Source organism: Hyposmocoma kahamanoa, unplaced genomic scaffold, assembly GCF_003589595.1.
Source record: "Hyposmocoma kahamanoa isolate Upper Pololo Valley unplaced genomic scaffold, ASM358959v1 67, whole genome shotgun sequence".
NCBI classification, from domain to species: domain Eukaryota; kingdom Metazoa; phylum Arthropoda; class Insecta; order Lepidoptera; family Cosmopterigidae; genus Hyposmocoma; species Hyposmocoma kahamanoa.
Genome location: NW_020653855.1, coordinates 8,548,352 through 8,560,050, shown reverse-complemented (window position 1 = coordinate 8,560,050; position 11,699 = coordinate 8,548,352). Strand labels below are relative to the sequence as shown.

Below are 11,699 nucleotides of genomic sequence, written 5' to 3'. Positions count from 1 at the left end.
ATATTAACCTTATGTCTAAAGACATTATGTAAATTTTCATTTGCAGGAGCGAAATGATACGAGCGAGAAAATTATAATGTCAAATAACAAAATTAAACAACAATGCAATCATCGAGTTTCGTAAAACTCGAATAGCTCGGAATTTAGAAAATTTGTACAGAACTTACACATCCGATCGGTGGGGGCTGTCCAATTGTCCACCACTAACTAATCAATCTTGATAAGTTTTCTTTTTCAAAAGTATTATGGAGTTATTAATGGATAGTGGTGGGTGGATGCTCCGGAAAGTACAGTCGATGTCCTAAGATACTTCACCCTCTAGCAGACGTTTTGGTTCTGAGAGTCTTCTTACGCAGTTAACAAAAAAATTGTTTTAGTATTTAAGTAATGTAATTAAAGATCAAACTGGCTTAAAAGGTTATTTGTGATACACAGTTTATAAAGTTGTTACAGGAATTAATCACATCGATCCGAAAGCTTTTATGTAATTTTTAATATACCATACGATGCTGTCCAATGAATGCAACCGAAAACTAATAAAACATAATAACAATGGCACGTATTAGAATATTTATGTACGGATGCCCACAATTTATTTAACTTTCGACATATGCATGCCTCCGAAGTTCCGTAATTATTGACATACGTTTGTATATTTATGGCTAGGCAAACAATGCAATGGACTCTTCTATTTTTTTTATTTTAGTGAAGCTACTTGCTCGTTAGCTCCGATATTTATCCGAGCCAATAGATTATATAACGAACATTATTCAAGTTGATCAATTTTGGTACCTGTCTAATAAATAATAATGAAATGCAAAAGAAAACGCATTAGGACATCACTGATTGATGAATACCTATTTGAGCTGTCAAAAATTAAATAAATGGTTGGAGGGAGTATAGTCGTCTCAACGCGCTTTTCATTATTATGCGAATTAGGCGTCCGTACACGGCGCGCTGTTATTTTGTACGGAGTTACCGTACTCTTTTAATTCTACAATGGTTAAGTATCTTAGGGCATCGACTGTACATTTGGTACTTAGCCAGTATGGTGACCTCACAACAGCTATTGACGCATCTTTGTGAATCCTGATTTCTCAAATGTCAGTAACCATTTCACATTCCAAGGAATATCGGTTTTACATTTGTACATGAATATGTTTTTTATTGGGTCAAGTGACAGGACGAACTAGTCGTGCGCCTGATGGTAAGCGTGTACACACCCGTAACAGCTGCAGTGCTGTTAAGAGCTTTAAATAGCAAAGATCTGAGGAACACTGCCACTGCGCCTGCACCCGTCACAAAGTCTCATGTCCCTGTACTTTTATCAGCATCTATATAGTAATATACAGTCTCTCTAAATTTTTTCAAGGAAGCATGTTGTAGGTTTTAACGTCTGTTTTGAAATATTTACGACCTGTTTTAATATTCCATTTCAATTAAGTTTAAAACTTGACAACTTAAATATGGTTAATATAGGGAGGTATACAAAAATATTTCAATCCATTATTTATGTAAAGGCGCTTTCAGATTACATAAGCTTACTTTAGATTAGATAAATTTACTTTACTAATTGGACGTAGTTAAATAAAAAGGATCCAATCCACAAAATTATCAAATACTGAGTTATATGTATCAAACGGTTCCTAAAGTCTAATCTCTCAGATCAGCAAAAAAATCCAACATATATACATAAATAAATATCTCTGGATTTACACGACATTATAAGTTTTAAAAATAAAACAAGAGTGAGAAACACATTTAAACTTCAAACTGCTATATCTCGAAAGTTACTGGATGTGCGTTGGATCTTTTTTGATTGACTAAGTCTAATTGTGACTGCAAAAGTGGCGCTGCAACTGCTCTTCTACAAATTGTATGAAAATTAGTAATGGCGCCTATATACCGCTTTATAAGCGTGTAATTTTAGAAGAAGAATTTGAAGCCGCATACTTAACACCGGAATTTGAATAGAAATGAAGAAGTTGTTTGATGAACTATCAACAATTTAAGCAGCAAAAGCGTAGCATTGCCAGGTACGCCTTATATACTTAAATTATTAACAATAAATCGCAATTAAAACAATATTTTAATACAGTTGCTCGAAACGTGGTATTTTTCGTACTACAAATCGTGCCGAAAGTTGGAATTTTCGCACTAGTGCTTTTTATTTTTCCATTTTTTTTAAATTTACTGTTGTTTCTAGTCTTAATCATAGAAGAACTAAAGAGGTTGTGTATTTATTTAATATTTATGTGCTTTGTGACGTAAATCATTCCTCATTAAAACTTATATTTACTTACAAACATCTCATTTGTTTAAATTGCGTAGGTGTTTTATAAAACAACGGGTTACATTTAAAAATACCAAAATATTTTCCATAAAGATGGCTGATTGGGTATGAACAATGACCTTAGGCGAGTATTACTCGAAAGCGCTGCGCGCCGCGCCACTAAAATAGTATTTTTAATGTGGCTGAACACTGGCAACAGTTGCCTTTGTACTCTGAATTTTTATCAGACAAAGAAATAAAATGAGTTTTTTTTTTAAATACTGTTGTTATTTTACTTTCAATGTAGTGTTTTCGCAAATGTATTAAAAAACGTCGTTTGATACACGTGCGGATTTGTCATTTTTCACTTGTCTCGAGAAGCCTCGAGACACGTGAATAATGACTAACTTTCCGCACTTGTGTCAAAAATAATTTATTATTTAAACTAACTTATTTTAGAAAAACCTTTTCAATATTTAAGTTTTAAGAAAGTTGATATACTTTTGCTTGAAAAAAAAATTGTACGGCACAAATTAGATACATTAACTGCAGAAGTAAGATCTTTTCTTAATATTATTTTACTCGTCAAAATTTCCGTCAAAATATGAAATGGCTGAAACAAACTGACAACTCCCAACAGATTTTGTAATATAATTATTTCAATTGACATACCATTTAGAGATACCATTTTTTGTGAATATTGAAAGAACACGAATGGATATGAAGGATAAGGTTACTACAGTTTTTGAGACCATACCTGGTCTGACAGTGACATCCGGCAGGTCCTGTTTTCATAGGAAGTTAAAAAACGTTTGCCTATTTTTGAGTTCTCAAATTAAACTGAGATCGCAGTCAATCATTAACAGTTATAATTTTGTTTTTACTTTGATTTTCAGTATCGGTTTTGATAATATCATTCGTTTCAAAATTATTAAGTTTAACTACGTCTTTGTAATTTTCAATTTTTATACACGTTTTGTTAAGACAATTTTTTTTGTTACTTTCGGGTTTCGTGGTACTAGAATTTTGTTTTATATTCTTTTGTTGTATTTTTTCTTTGTTTATTTCGACTTGGTTTTTAACATTACATTGCTTACCTCTTTTAACATTCTGATCATCTTGATTCAATGTTGTTCCTTGTATAGCTATTTGGTTCAGATCTTGTTTAACACATACTTGGTTATTCACGTCTTGGTGTACTGGTGCCGTGTCGCTTCTACTGTCTGAAGGTATTTCTGTAACTTCAATCTGGTTTTTACTATTAAGTTTCGTATCAGCATCTATATTTTTCTTTTCTATAGACATTTTATCGAAGTGTTCTTCAGGATTTTTTTTATCTTGTAGGTCCTTTCCCACATGGTAATCAATAGTATCTCTTTCATTGTCTTGTAGTTTTCCGGAATCTTTCTGTTCATTCAATAGTTCTTCTCGTCTCTTTTCTTCAACCTTTCCCCCAAGATCATCATTTTCGTCTAGGTGTTTTGTTTCTTCAGACCCCTTGTGCATTTGTTCTTCCAATAGCATTGCTTCTTTTTCTTGTTCTTCTTTCAATATTTTCTCTTGTCTGATTTCCTCTTCCTTCTTTCTCTTTTCTGCCTCTTTCTTTTCGGCAAGTTCTTTCCTCTTCTGCGCATTCCACCAGGGCATGAATCGTTGGAACATCACTCTGGACCGGTGTTGAGGCTTCAGCACCCATGATACAGCCATGTCGACGTCAGCGATCCTGGAATGTTAAGGAAACTATGTCAAAATGCATTCAACCGTCTGATATAAATCGGTCGTATCTGCAATAAAATTATAATTTTTAGTTTAGGTTAAAGTGGTGAAGGGGTTATGGACTCCTTCAAGTCCAGTATCACTGGTAAGTATTAAACTGAACCACATTGAACCCTTTCGTAAAATCTCGCTGCAAATACAATAATAATGGCGATTTTTAAATGTACCTCCTCTTGAATCTCTCGCGGTCAAGCACATAACGCTCCCATGGCCCAGGGCGCGCCTGTCTCGCAGCAAACGCCCAGACCCGCATCACGCGCACTTTCGGCGGTTTCTCTGAGAATCGCACCTGTGGGTAAAAAACAATTTCATAAGTAACTAGACAAAAAACACATCTTGCTTATTAAGTTTGAGCTGAACGGGACAGTGGCATTTTGCTCCTCAGGTCTTTGCGATTTAAAGCTCTGAGTGGCACTGTAATTGTTATGGGCAGAGTAACTTGAAGGAAGTAATACAAATAGTCATTTTAGTAGCAGTAGAGCTCCTTGTGAAGTACTGCCACTTTATCTATTTCTGCCGCCAAGCTGTAACGTGGGCATTATGTAACAGTAATGTAATTTGCGCTTTAGAAGGGCAGGGGGAACTGCCACTGCGCCCGTACTCTGAGACATAAGTTGACAAGTCCCATGTGCCTGTAATATCACCAGCATTTTTACCCTTTAAAACCGAAGCAGAAGAAGAAGCGGTAGAGATAGGTAACTTGACAGTATAGTAGGTACGTTATTATATTTAGTATATATTATTGTACGGACAACGGCACATCAGACTACACATTTTTGTTCGAAAATCGCCTCCAGTGCAACGGAACAAGATACGTCAATGTGTAGCTTGATGTGCTGGCGTGTGTACATTTACGCACAACGCACACAATATATAGGGAAAACCCTGTGTCGCGGGTGCCATGGACACACACATAGACAACCACAAATTACACCCAAACTCACGAGAAAAACAAATGTAGTAGTAACCTAACAAATATTTCTCCCGGCCCGCGAATCGAACCTGGGACCTCTTCGTGGCAGTCCGGCATGGTAACCGTTCGGCCACACAGGCAGTTTAACGCTATGCACATTAGGCGCTAAACGCTTTTCCCATTGTACAGTCAATACTCGCTGGGGGCTTCTGTGTTGTGCGCAGCAAGCGCGTTTTAGTAAGGGGCCTGAAGCGAGGAGACAAACGGGGCACGTGAGTTGCCCTTTAAGTTGGAAGCTATATCCGGACACCGTCACAGGACACTGCGACTGGCATCTCCAGTACTGGCCCGGAGAGCTAGTAGAGGATAAGTTGGACATTCTCCAGCCGCTTAGGTTATTGGGAACTGAAGAGAAGCCGTTTTTCGGCGTCGGGAAGTGAGCAGCTCCGCCACTGATGAGGAGATTTGGTAGTGGACTTTACGAGTACATCGACTTAGCGGTGGCAACCGCTAGTTGTGCAATACGCAACGGGAAGTGAGCGTGCCTACGGCTCCGGTGCCTATCTGGAAAATAGGGATGGTATTATACGTGTACCTGAAGCGGTTCACCCTAGGCACTAGCCTCTCGAGAACCGGATGCAGTCAAGTGACATGTACACGCTAAGCACGTTATTAAAGTCGAAATTAATTTTGTAATATTAAACATTTTGTATTTATGAACATTTCTTTTTGCATCTTTATTGGGTGTCTTAAAAAACTTTAGTGCGATTGTACAGAGATTACGGTTGTTTTTTATTATTTCTTTATATTATTATAAAATTATTTGCGTCATTAATAGTAAGGATGCCTTCGCGTGTGTTACTGTAGTGCCGCTGCAACTGCGCACTGTGATTCCCCCATAGGCCATAAATCAAAAAAAATCATTGGCTTATCCCGGTTAGATCAACTCACTAAGTTAGTAACTAGTTAACAAGCTTCCAAAAACTATAAATATCAATGTAATTAGGTCACGTTATCATTCACTTTTGTGCATCGGAAGTGAGCGCATCGCGAGACTAATTATCACCAAGTGTGAGTCATCGAAACTTAATCACTTTGTTTTTGAGTGTCACTATTCCAAATCAAGTGTTTACGTGTTGTGAAAGCATGGAGATCCAAGAGCATGGTATGTACTTTTATTATCAATTTTTTTTATTTTTTTTTATGCATATTTTTTTTTATATAATTTTTTTATTGAAGGCAGTTTTTTGGTGAAAATTTTTGGCATAACTTAATTTCCTTTAGACCTACAACTTTTGGCTGCGCTGAGCTGCACCTGAGGTATATGGTTTTTGAATAAGGAGTATGTCCTTATTAAGAGCTATAAGTTTCATTTGCATCTTGCTGCCTCTTCTTGGCTTAAAGGGGTGTCAAAGTATGCATGTCCATAGTATTGAATTTTTAATTTTTTTTTAAGTTCAGCTTTCATATTGTTTTAGGTACATTTTTCAAATGTTCTGTATCGAGGATGACAATTTTTGATATTTGGCACTCTAAAGTGGGTAATCCAAATGAAAAAATGCAACACGTCCTGAGCACTTTGACCGAAACATCATCCCTTTCTGACGACATCGAAAATATTGATTTAGAGACTTTAAGCCTTAAAATTAAGAATATTTGTAAACGAATTTCCCACTACTGGGCAAAGTCGAATCGTACTAGATCTAAATTCTTAGAAAAATATTCAGATTGGCTGCATGTCGTTGAAAATATTGATGTACAGCGAACTGAGTTACGTGTATCTCAGAGCTTTGACGAAGTTAAACCATCAACTTCTTCATCGCATGGCCGTCCGAGAATTAACTTTGACGACACCAGTAAACGTACAAAAAGGAGAAGATTGGCTAGTTTGTCTAACCAAGACCCTTCTCTTGTACAGTCATTGCTCAATGCGTCCGATAGCTTGTCTTGTCCTGAAATCGATTCTAGCGAAGTTTTATCGCTCATTGTTGAAGCTCAGTTAACTCGACATCAATATATATTAGTAAAGAAATTTATAGACAATAAGTTTTCAAAAACCATTTTCCCATCTTACCAAAGTGTCGTGGAATCTAAAAAACACTGTTATCCTTCAGATATTACTGTTACAGAATCATCCGCCGAAGTCGAACTTCAAAGTTTATTAGATCATACTGCCAATCGGATTCTCAAGTCTCAAAAAGATGCTTTGGATAGTGTACCTAATGAGTCTCTAGATAAGATATCTTTGATAGGGAAATGGGGTTTCGATGGCAGTACAGGGCATTCAGAATATAAACAGTGTTTTTCTGACTCCACTCTTGAAGACAGTAGCCTGTTTGTTACTTCGTATGTGCCACTTCAGCTTGTTTTGACAACAGATAACAAAGAAAATTCAGTAGTTTTGTGAAAAAATCCTCGTCCTTCATCAACTCGATACTGTCGTCCTATACGCCTCCGATATTTGAAGGAATCGACTGCAGTGTCAGTTGAGGAAGAAGCTCATTTTAAAGATAAAATAAGGAACTTGCAGCCTACTGTTTTCAAGGAAGAAGATCGCGAATATCGCATTACTCATTGTTTGCAACTTACTATGGTAGTTGGTAAAGTGTGTAATGCACTTAGTGGTGTTTCTTCATCAAAATGTTTTATTTGTAACGCCTTGCCCAGTGAAATGAACAAAATTGACGAATGTTTAAATAAGGAAGTCGATGAGAGTAAATATGAATTTGGTTTATCACCTCTTCACGCGTTAATACGTTTTTTTGAATATTTTGTTCATGTCGCGTACAAGTTAGATGTTAGGAAATGGCAAGCTAGGTCCGCTAATGACAAAATGCTTGTTGCTGCAAAAAAATCATATGTTCAGACTCAATTTAGAGAAAGATTAGGGCTTATAGTGGATAAGCCTAAAAGTGGCGGAAGCGGAACATCAAACGATGGTAATACAGCCAGGCGGTTTTTCTCGAATTCAGAAATTTCCGCTGAAATTACTGGGATCAAGAAGGATCTCCTAGATCGTTGCTGGATCATCCTTCAATGTTTAAATTCGGGATATAATATTAATAAGACGAACTTCGAAGAGTTCGCTTTAGAGACGGCTCGGTAGTTAGTTGCCGAGTATCCGTGGTATAACATGCCTGCTTCCGTTCACAAAGTTCTAATTCATGGTGCTAATGTTATAGATTACGGTTTGTTGTCAATCGGAGAGTTGTCTGAAGAAGCAGCTGAAGCGACTAACAAATACATCAAGTCTTTTAGAAAAAATCATACGCGTAAAATGAGTCGCATTGTGACCAACACAGATTTAGTAAATAGGCTGCTTCTTCATTCAGATCCCTTCATAACAGGTCTACGAAAGTTACCTGTTAAAAAAAAAGGTGTACTGTCAAAAGCTGTATTAGACTTGTTATGTATTTAAAGTTAATATTGTTGAGATTTAATGTATTTTGGTATAATTTGTGTTTTGTTTGTATTTTGTAAAATGAACTTTTTTATGTATTTTTATTGTTTTAATTTATTCATTTGTGGTTATTGTTAATACAAATAATCATTATTTACACAGTTTTACCATTAAAAGTCGCAGTATAAAATGTTTTAGATACATCGTCTAAAAACAAAATTACTGCGAGACATTTTTACACCTAAATATTGTCAAATATTTTTTAAAATGTATAATTTTATTAATTTACGTTTACCTAATCATATTTTAACGTAATAAAATAAAAAAATAATAATAATTTCGGAGTTACGTATTTATGACCGCCTTAGTATGGAGCGTGAATCACCGTGCTGCGCCTCTAAACATTTCCATATAAAAATTATGTTCAAAATCAGATATTTTATTTTTAAATAACTCGTTTGAAGGCGCGTTCCTATTATGTCGCAACGTTTTTTTTATAGTTGAACGACAGTCGTGTCTAGCTGTTCCCACTAGATCGTGACGAAAATTTATCGGTTTACGATAGAATCGTTTGAAGATGCGATTATCTGTCGTCACATTGTTATGATGATGTTTTATTTATTACTTTCAAGCTCCTCCCATTGTCACGACAGTCTGTCGTCGAAACGTCAAAAAAATCGTGAACGTCAGTTAATCGTGTTGTTCTATGGGTGAACAACTTCATTTAAACATACAAGCCACGACACTTTAAACTGCACGACAATCGGAACGCGCCCTCATACTTTTAATTTAGCCTGTTTTCAGGATTTTATATGTTTTGGTTTTTCAACAAGAACTTTTGTTTTGTATATCAAAATAAAACAATAAATTTTGATAACAACGATTCAAATTTTTACTGTATAGAAAAAAGTAAGTTTTGGCAATTATGAATGAAAAATGATATCTGATAATAATGTCCACCACGACCACAGTTACAGATGTCGATTCTTTCATCAAAGTTTTTAATCACTGTTTGACAAAATGGTGCTTCTATTTCGTTAATCACTTCACGAATTTTGAGGGCTGCAATCGATTCGAATGGCTCCGTATAGACTCTCTCTTTAACATATTCCCACAAAAAAAGAATCCAGCGGTGTTAAATCACATGATCGAGCTGGCCACTTAACGGCTGAATTTCGTGAAATTATGCGATCGGGAAATTTGGTTTACAACAAATTCATTATTTCGATGGCACTATCTTGTCAGCACGATCTTTAGACAATATCCTCTAACACTGTTATTTACTAGTAAATACCTAAACCATTTGATCTAACAAAACAGTTTTTGTGACTCGCCTTAACAATGAAAGAAAACATGACGAACCTAGTTAGTCCAAGACCTTTCACAGTTATTGAAAAAAAAGACCCGTAGCTGTTGGGAGCTAGGCGTATCATACGTGACGGTGATGAAAGTATAAAAACAATACTTCTTGTATACCTAACAAACATAATCTCAGTACAGAGTACTAAAAAACCGACCTCAAAAGTACGTGGAATTACATCTATTTGCCAAGTTTTACTGAACTATCCCATAGTTCGCCACTATACAGGACTTGACACAGGAGATAATAAAAATCGGTTCTCACTGGTCAAAGTATATTGAGAGAGAAAAACGCCTTGAATTGGAGAATAACAAAATCAAACTTTAAAATAATTGCTCTTAAGTAAAATTTAGGCGCTATTTATAAAAATGAATGTCCATGCGTGATGAGCCACCCTTAGAGGTGGATGATTTTCGTCAAAATGAAATGGGACCACTATGGAGGTACCCTCTTTCCAACAAAAAAAAGAATCCAGAAAATCGGTTCACAAATACCGGAGTTATCGCGTAACATACATACAAAAAAAACATACAGTCGAATTGAGAACCTCCTCCCTTTTTTTTTAATTCGGTTAAAAAAAACAAGGTTTAAAGTCAAGTAAAGAATAATGTCATTCATTGTAACTATTGTCACATTGTCTCGAGTTTCCGAGATAATAAAGATTGTTATTGTGTTTTGTTATAGATATGTCCTTCACTCATACTTTTATGGGTACAGTCCAAGTTAATATTTATAATATAAGTGACTTGAGCGAGTACAAAAGATATTTCTCAGTGGGGTTAGCCAGAAAGTAGCGGTCATTAGGCTGCCAAGTTTATTTATTTTATTAGTATTCCTATTAAAGCGTGAAACACACTGACAGCGGGTGCGGGTCAGGCGCGTGTCGGGTCGGGTGTAATTCCATGTATTTATTGGACGACAATACACCACGTACAGGCGCGAGACGCTCGTGGTGTGTTGTCGTCCATATAAATACACGGAATTACACCCGCCGTGCACCCGACCCGACACATGTGCGACTCGCACCCGTTCTCTGTATGTTTCACGCTTAAAACTCTACAAAATAATAAACGTGTATGTGACATCCATTGTATGTTCAAAGCGATAACCATATTTTAAAATTATATTAGTTATAATTGGAAACGTTGAACTTACGTAACAAATACACGTTCAATTATTTCTTAATTCTATTGACTAACGCGAGGTCACGGTTCTTTAATTTGGAATAACAATTTTGCACAGTGATAAGTTGAAATAATTATTAGGAATTAACAAATAAAGATAATAATTTTTAAGTTGATTAAATGTCACAATGTTTGACCACCATGATACATAGGGCTCACTACAAGTTTCCGGAACTGGCCACTTACATAATCAATATTTAAAAAGCAAGTACAACATTTGAAAATAGAACTCTTTGGCTGTAGAATAGGTACAGTTTGTTTCCTCTGACTGTCACTTGGTTTTACATTGTGGCGTCATTTTAGAAATTGGTTGTCTACATCACCATGGATTTAACTCAAGAAAATTTTCGTTGTATGATTCTCTTCGACTTCAAGTGTAACTTAACAGCTCAGCGGAGCTTCGCTCGGCTTCAAACTGCTTTTGGCGATGAAGCACCATGCAAGACGACTATTTATAACTGGTTTGCAGAATTCAAACGCGGTTGTGTGAATCTTAGTGACGAATTTCGTGAGGGTCGCCGTCTACTGCTGTGAACAACAAAAACATCGATGCTGTGCGCCGTGTGATCAAAACAGACAGGAATGTGACATACCATAAGATTCGGGCATATTTAGGCATAGGCATGAGTCAAATACAAGCAAACTACACAAACATTTGGGTGTGAAGAAGCTGTGCTTTCGGTGGATCCCACACAATTTGACTGAGGCTCAAAAAACGGATCGCGTCACTTGGTGCAATGCCTTGCCTACCAGATTCAACGAAGGGGCGTTAAATTTGGTGTGGGACATAGTAA

The 11,699-nt window shown here is 36.2% G+C and overlaps 1 protein-coding gene across 1 annotated transcript in view; it reads right to left on the bottom strand.

The window, feature by feature from the left end:
* Nucleotides 1-2,695: 2,695 nt before the first annotated feature.
* Nucleotides 2,696-11,699, bottom strand: part of LOC113232227 (stress response protein NST1) — a 36,538-nt gene continuing 27,534 nt past the window's right edge. Inside the window, exons 2-3 of the mRNA XM_026466883.1 lie at nucleotides 4,216-4,337; nucleotides 2,696-3,995 (exon numbers count right to left, since the gene is read on the bottom strand). Coding sequence (XP_026322668.1) covers nucleotides 3,125-3,995; nucleotides 4,216-4,337 — 993 coding nt within the window. The 3' untranslated portion in view covers nucleotides 2,696-3,124. The remainder of the gene's footprint in view (nucleotides 3,996-4,215; nucleotides 4,338-11,699) is intronic.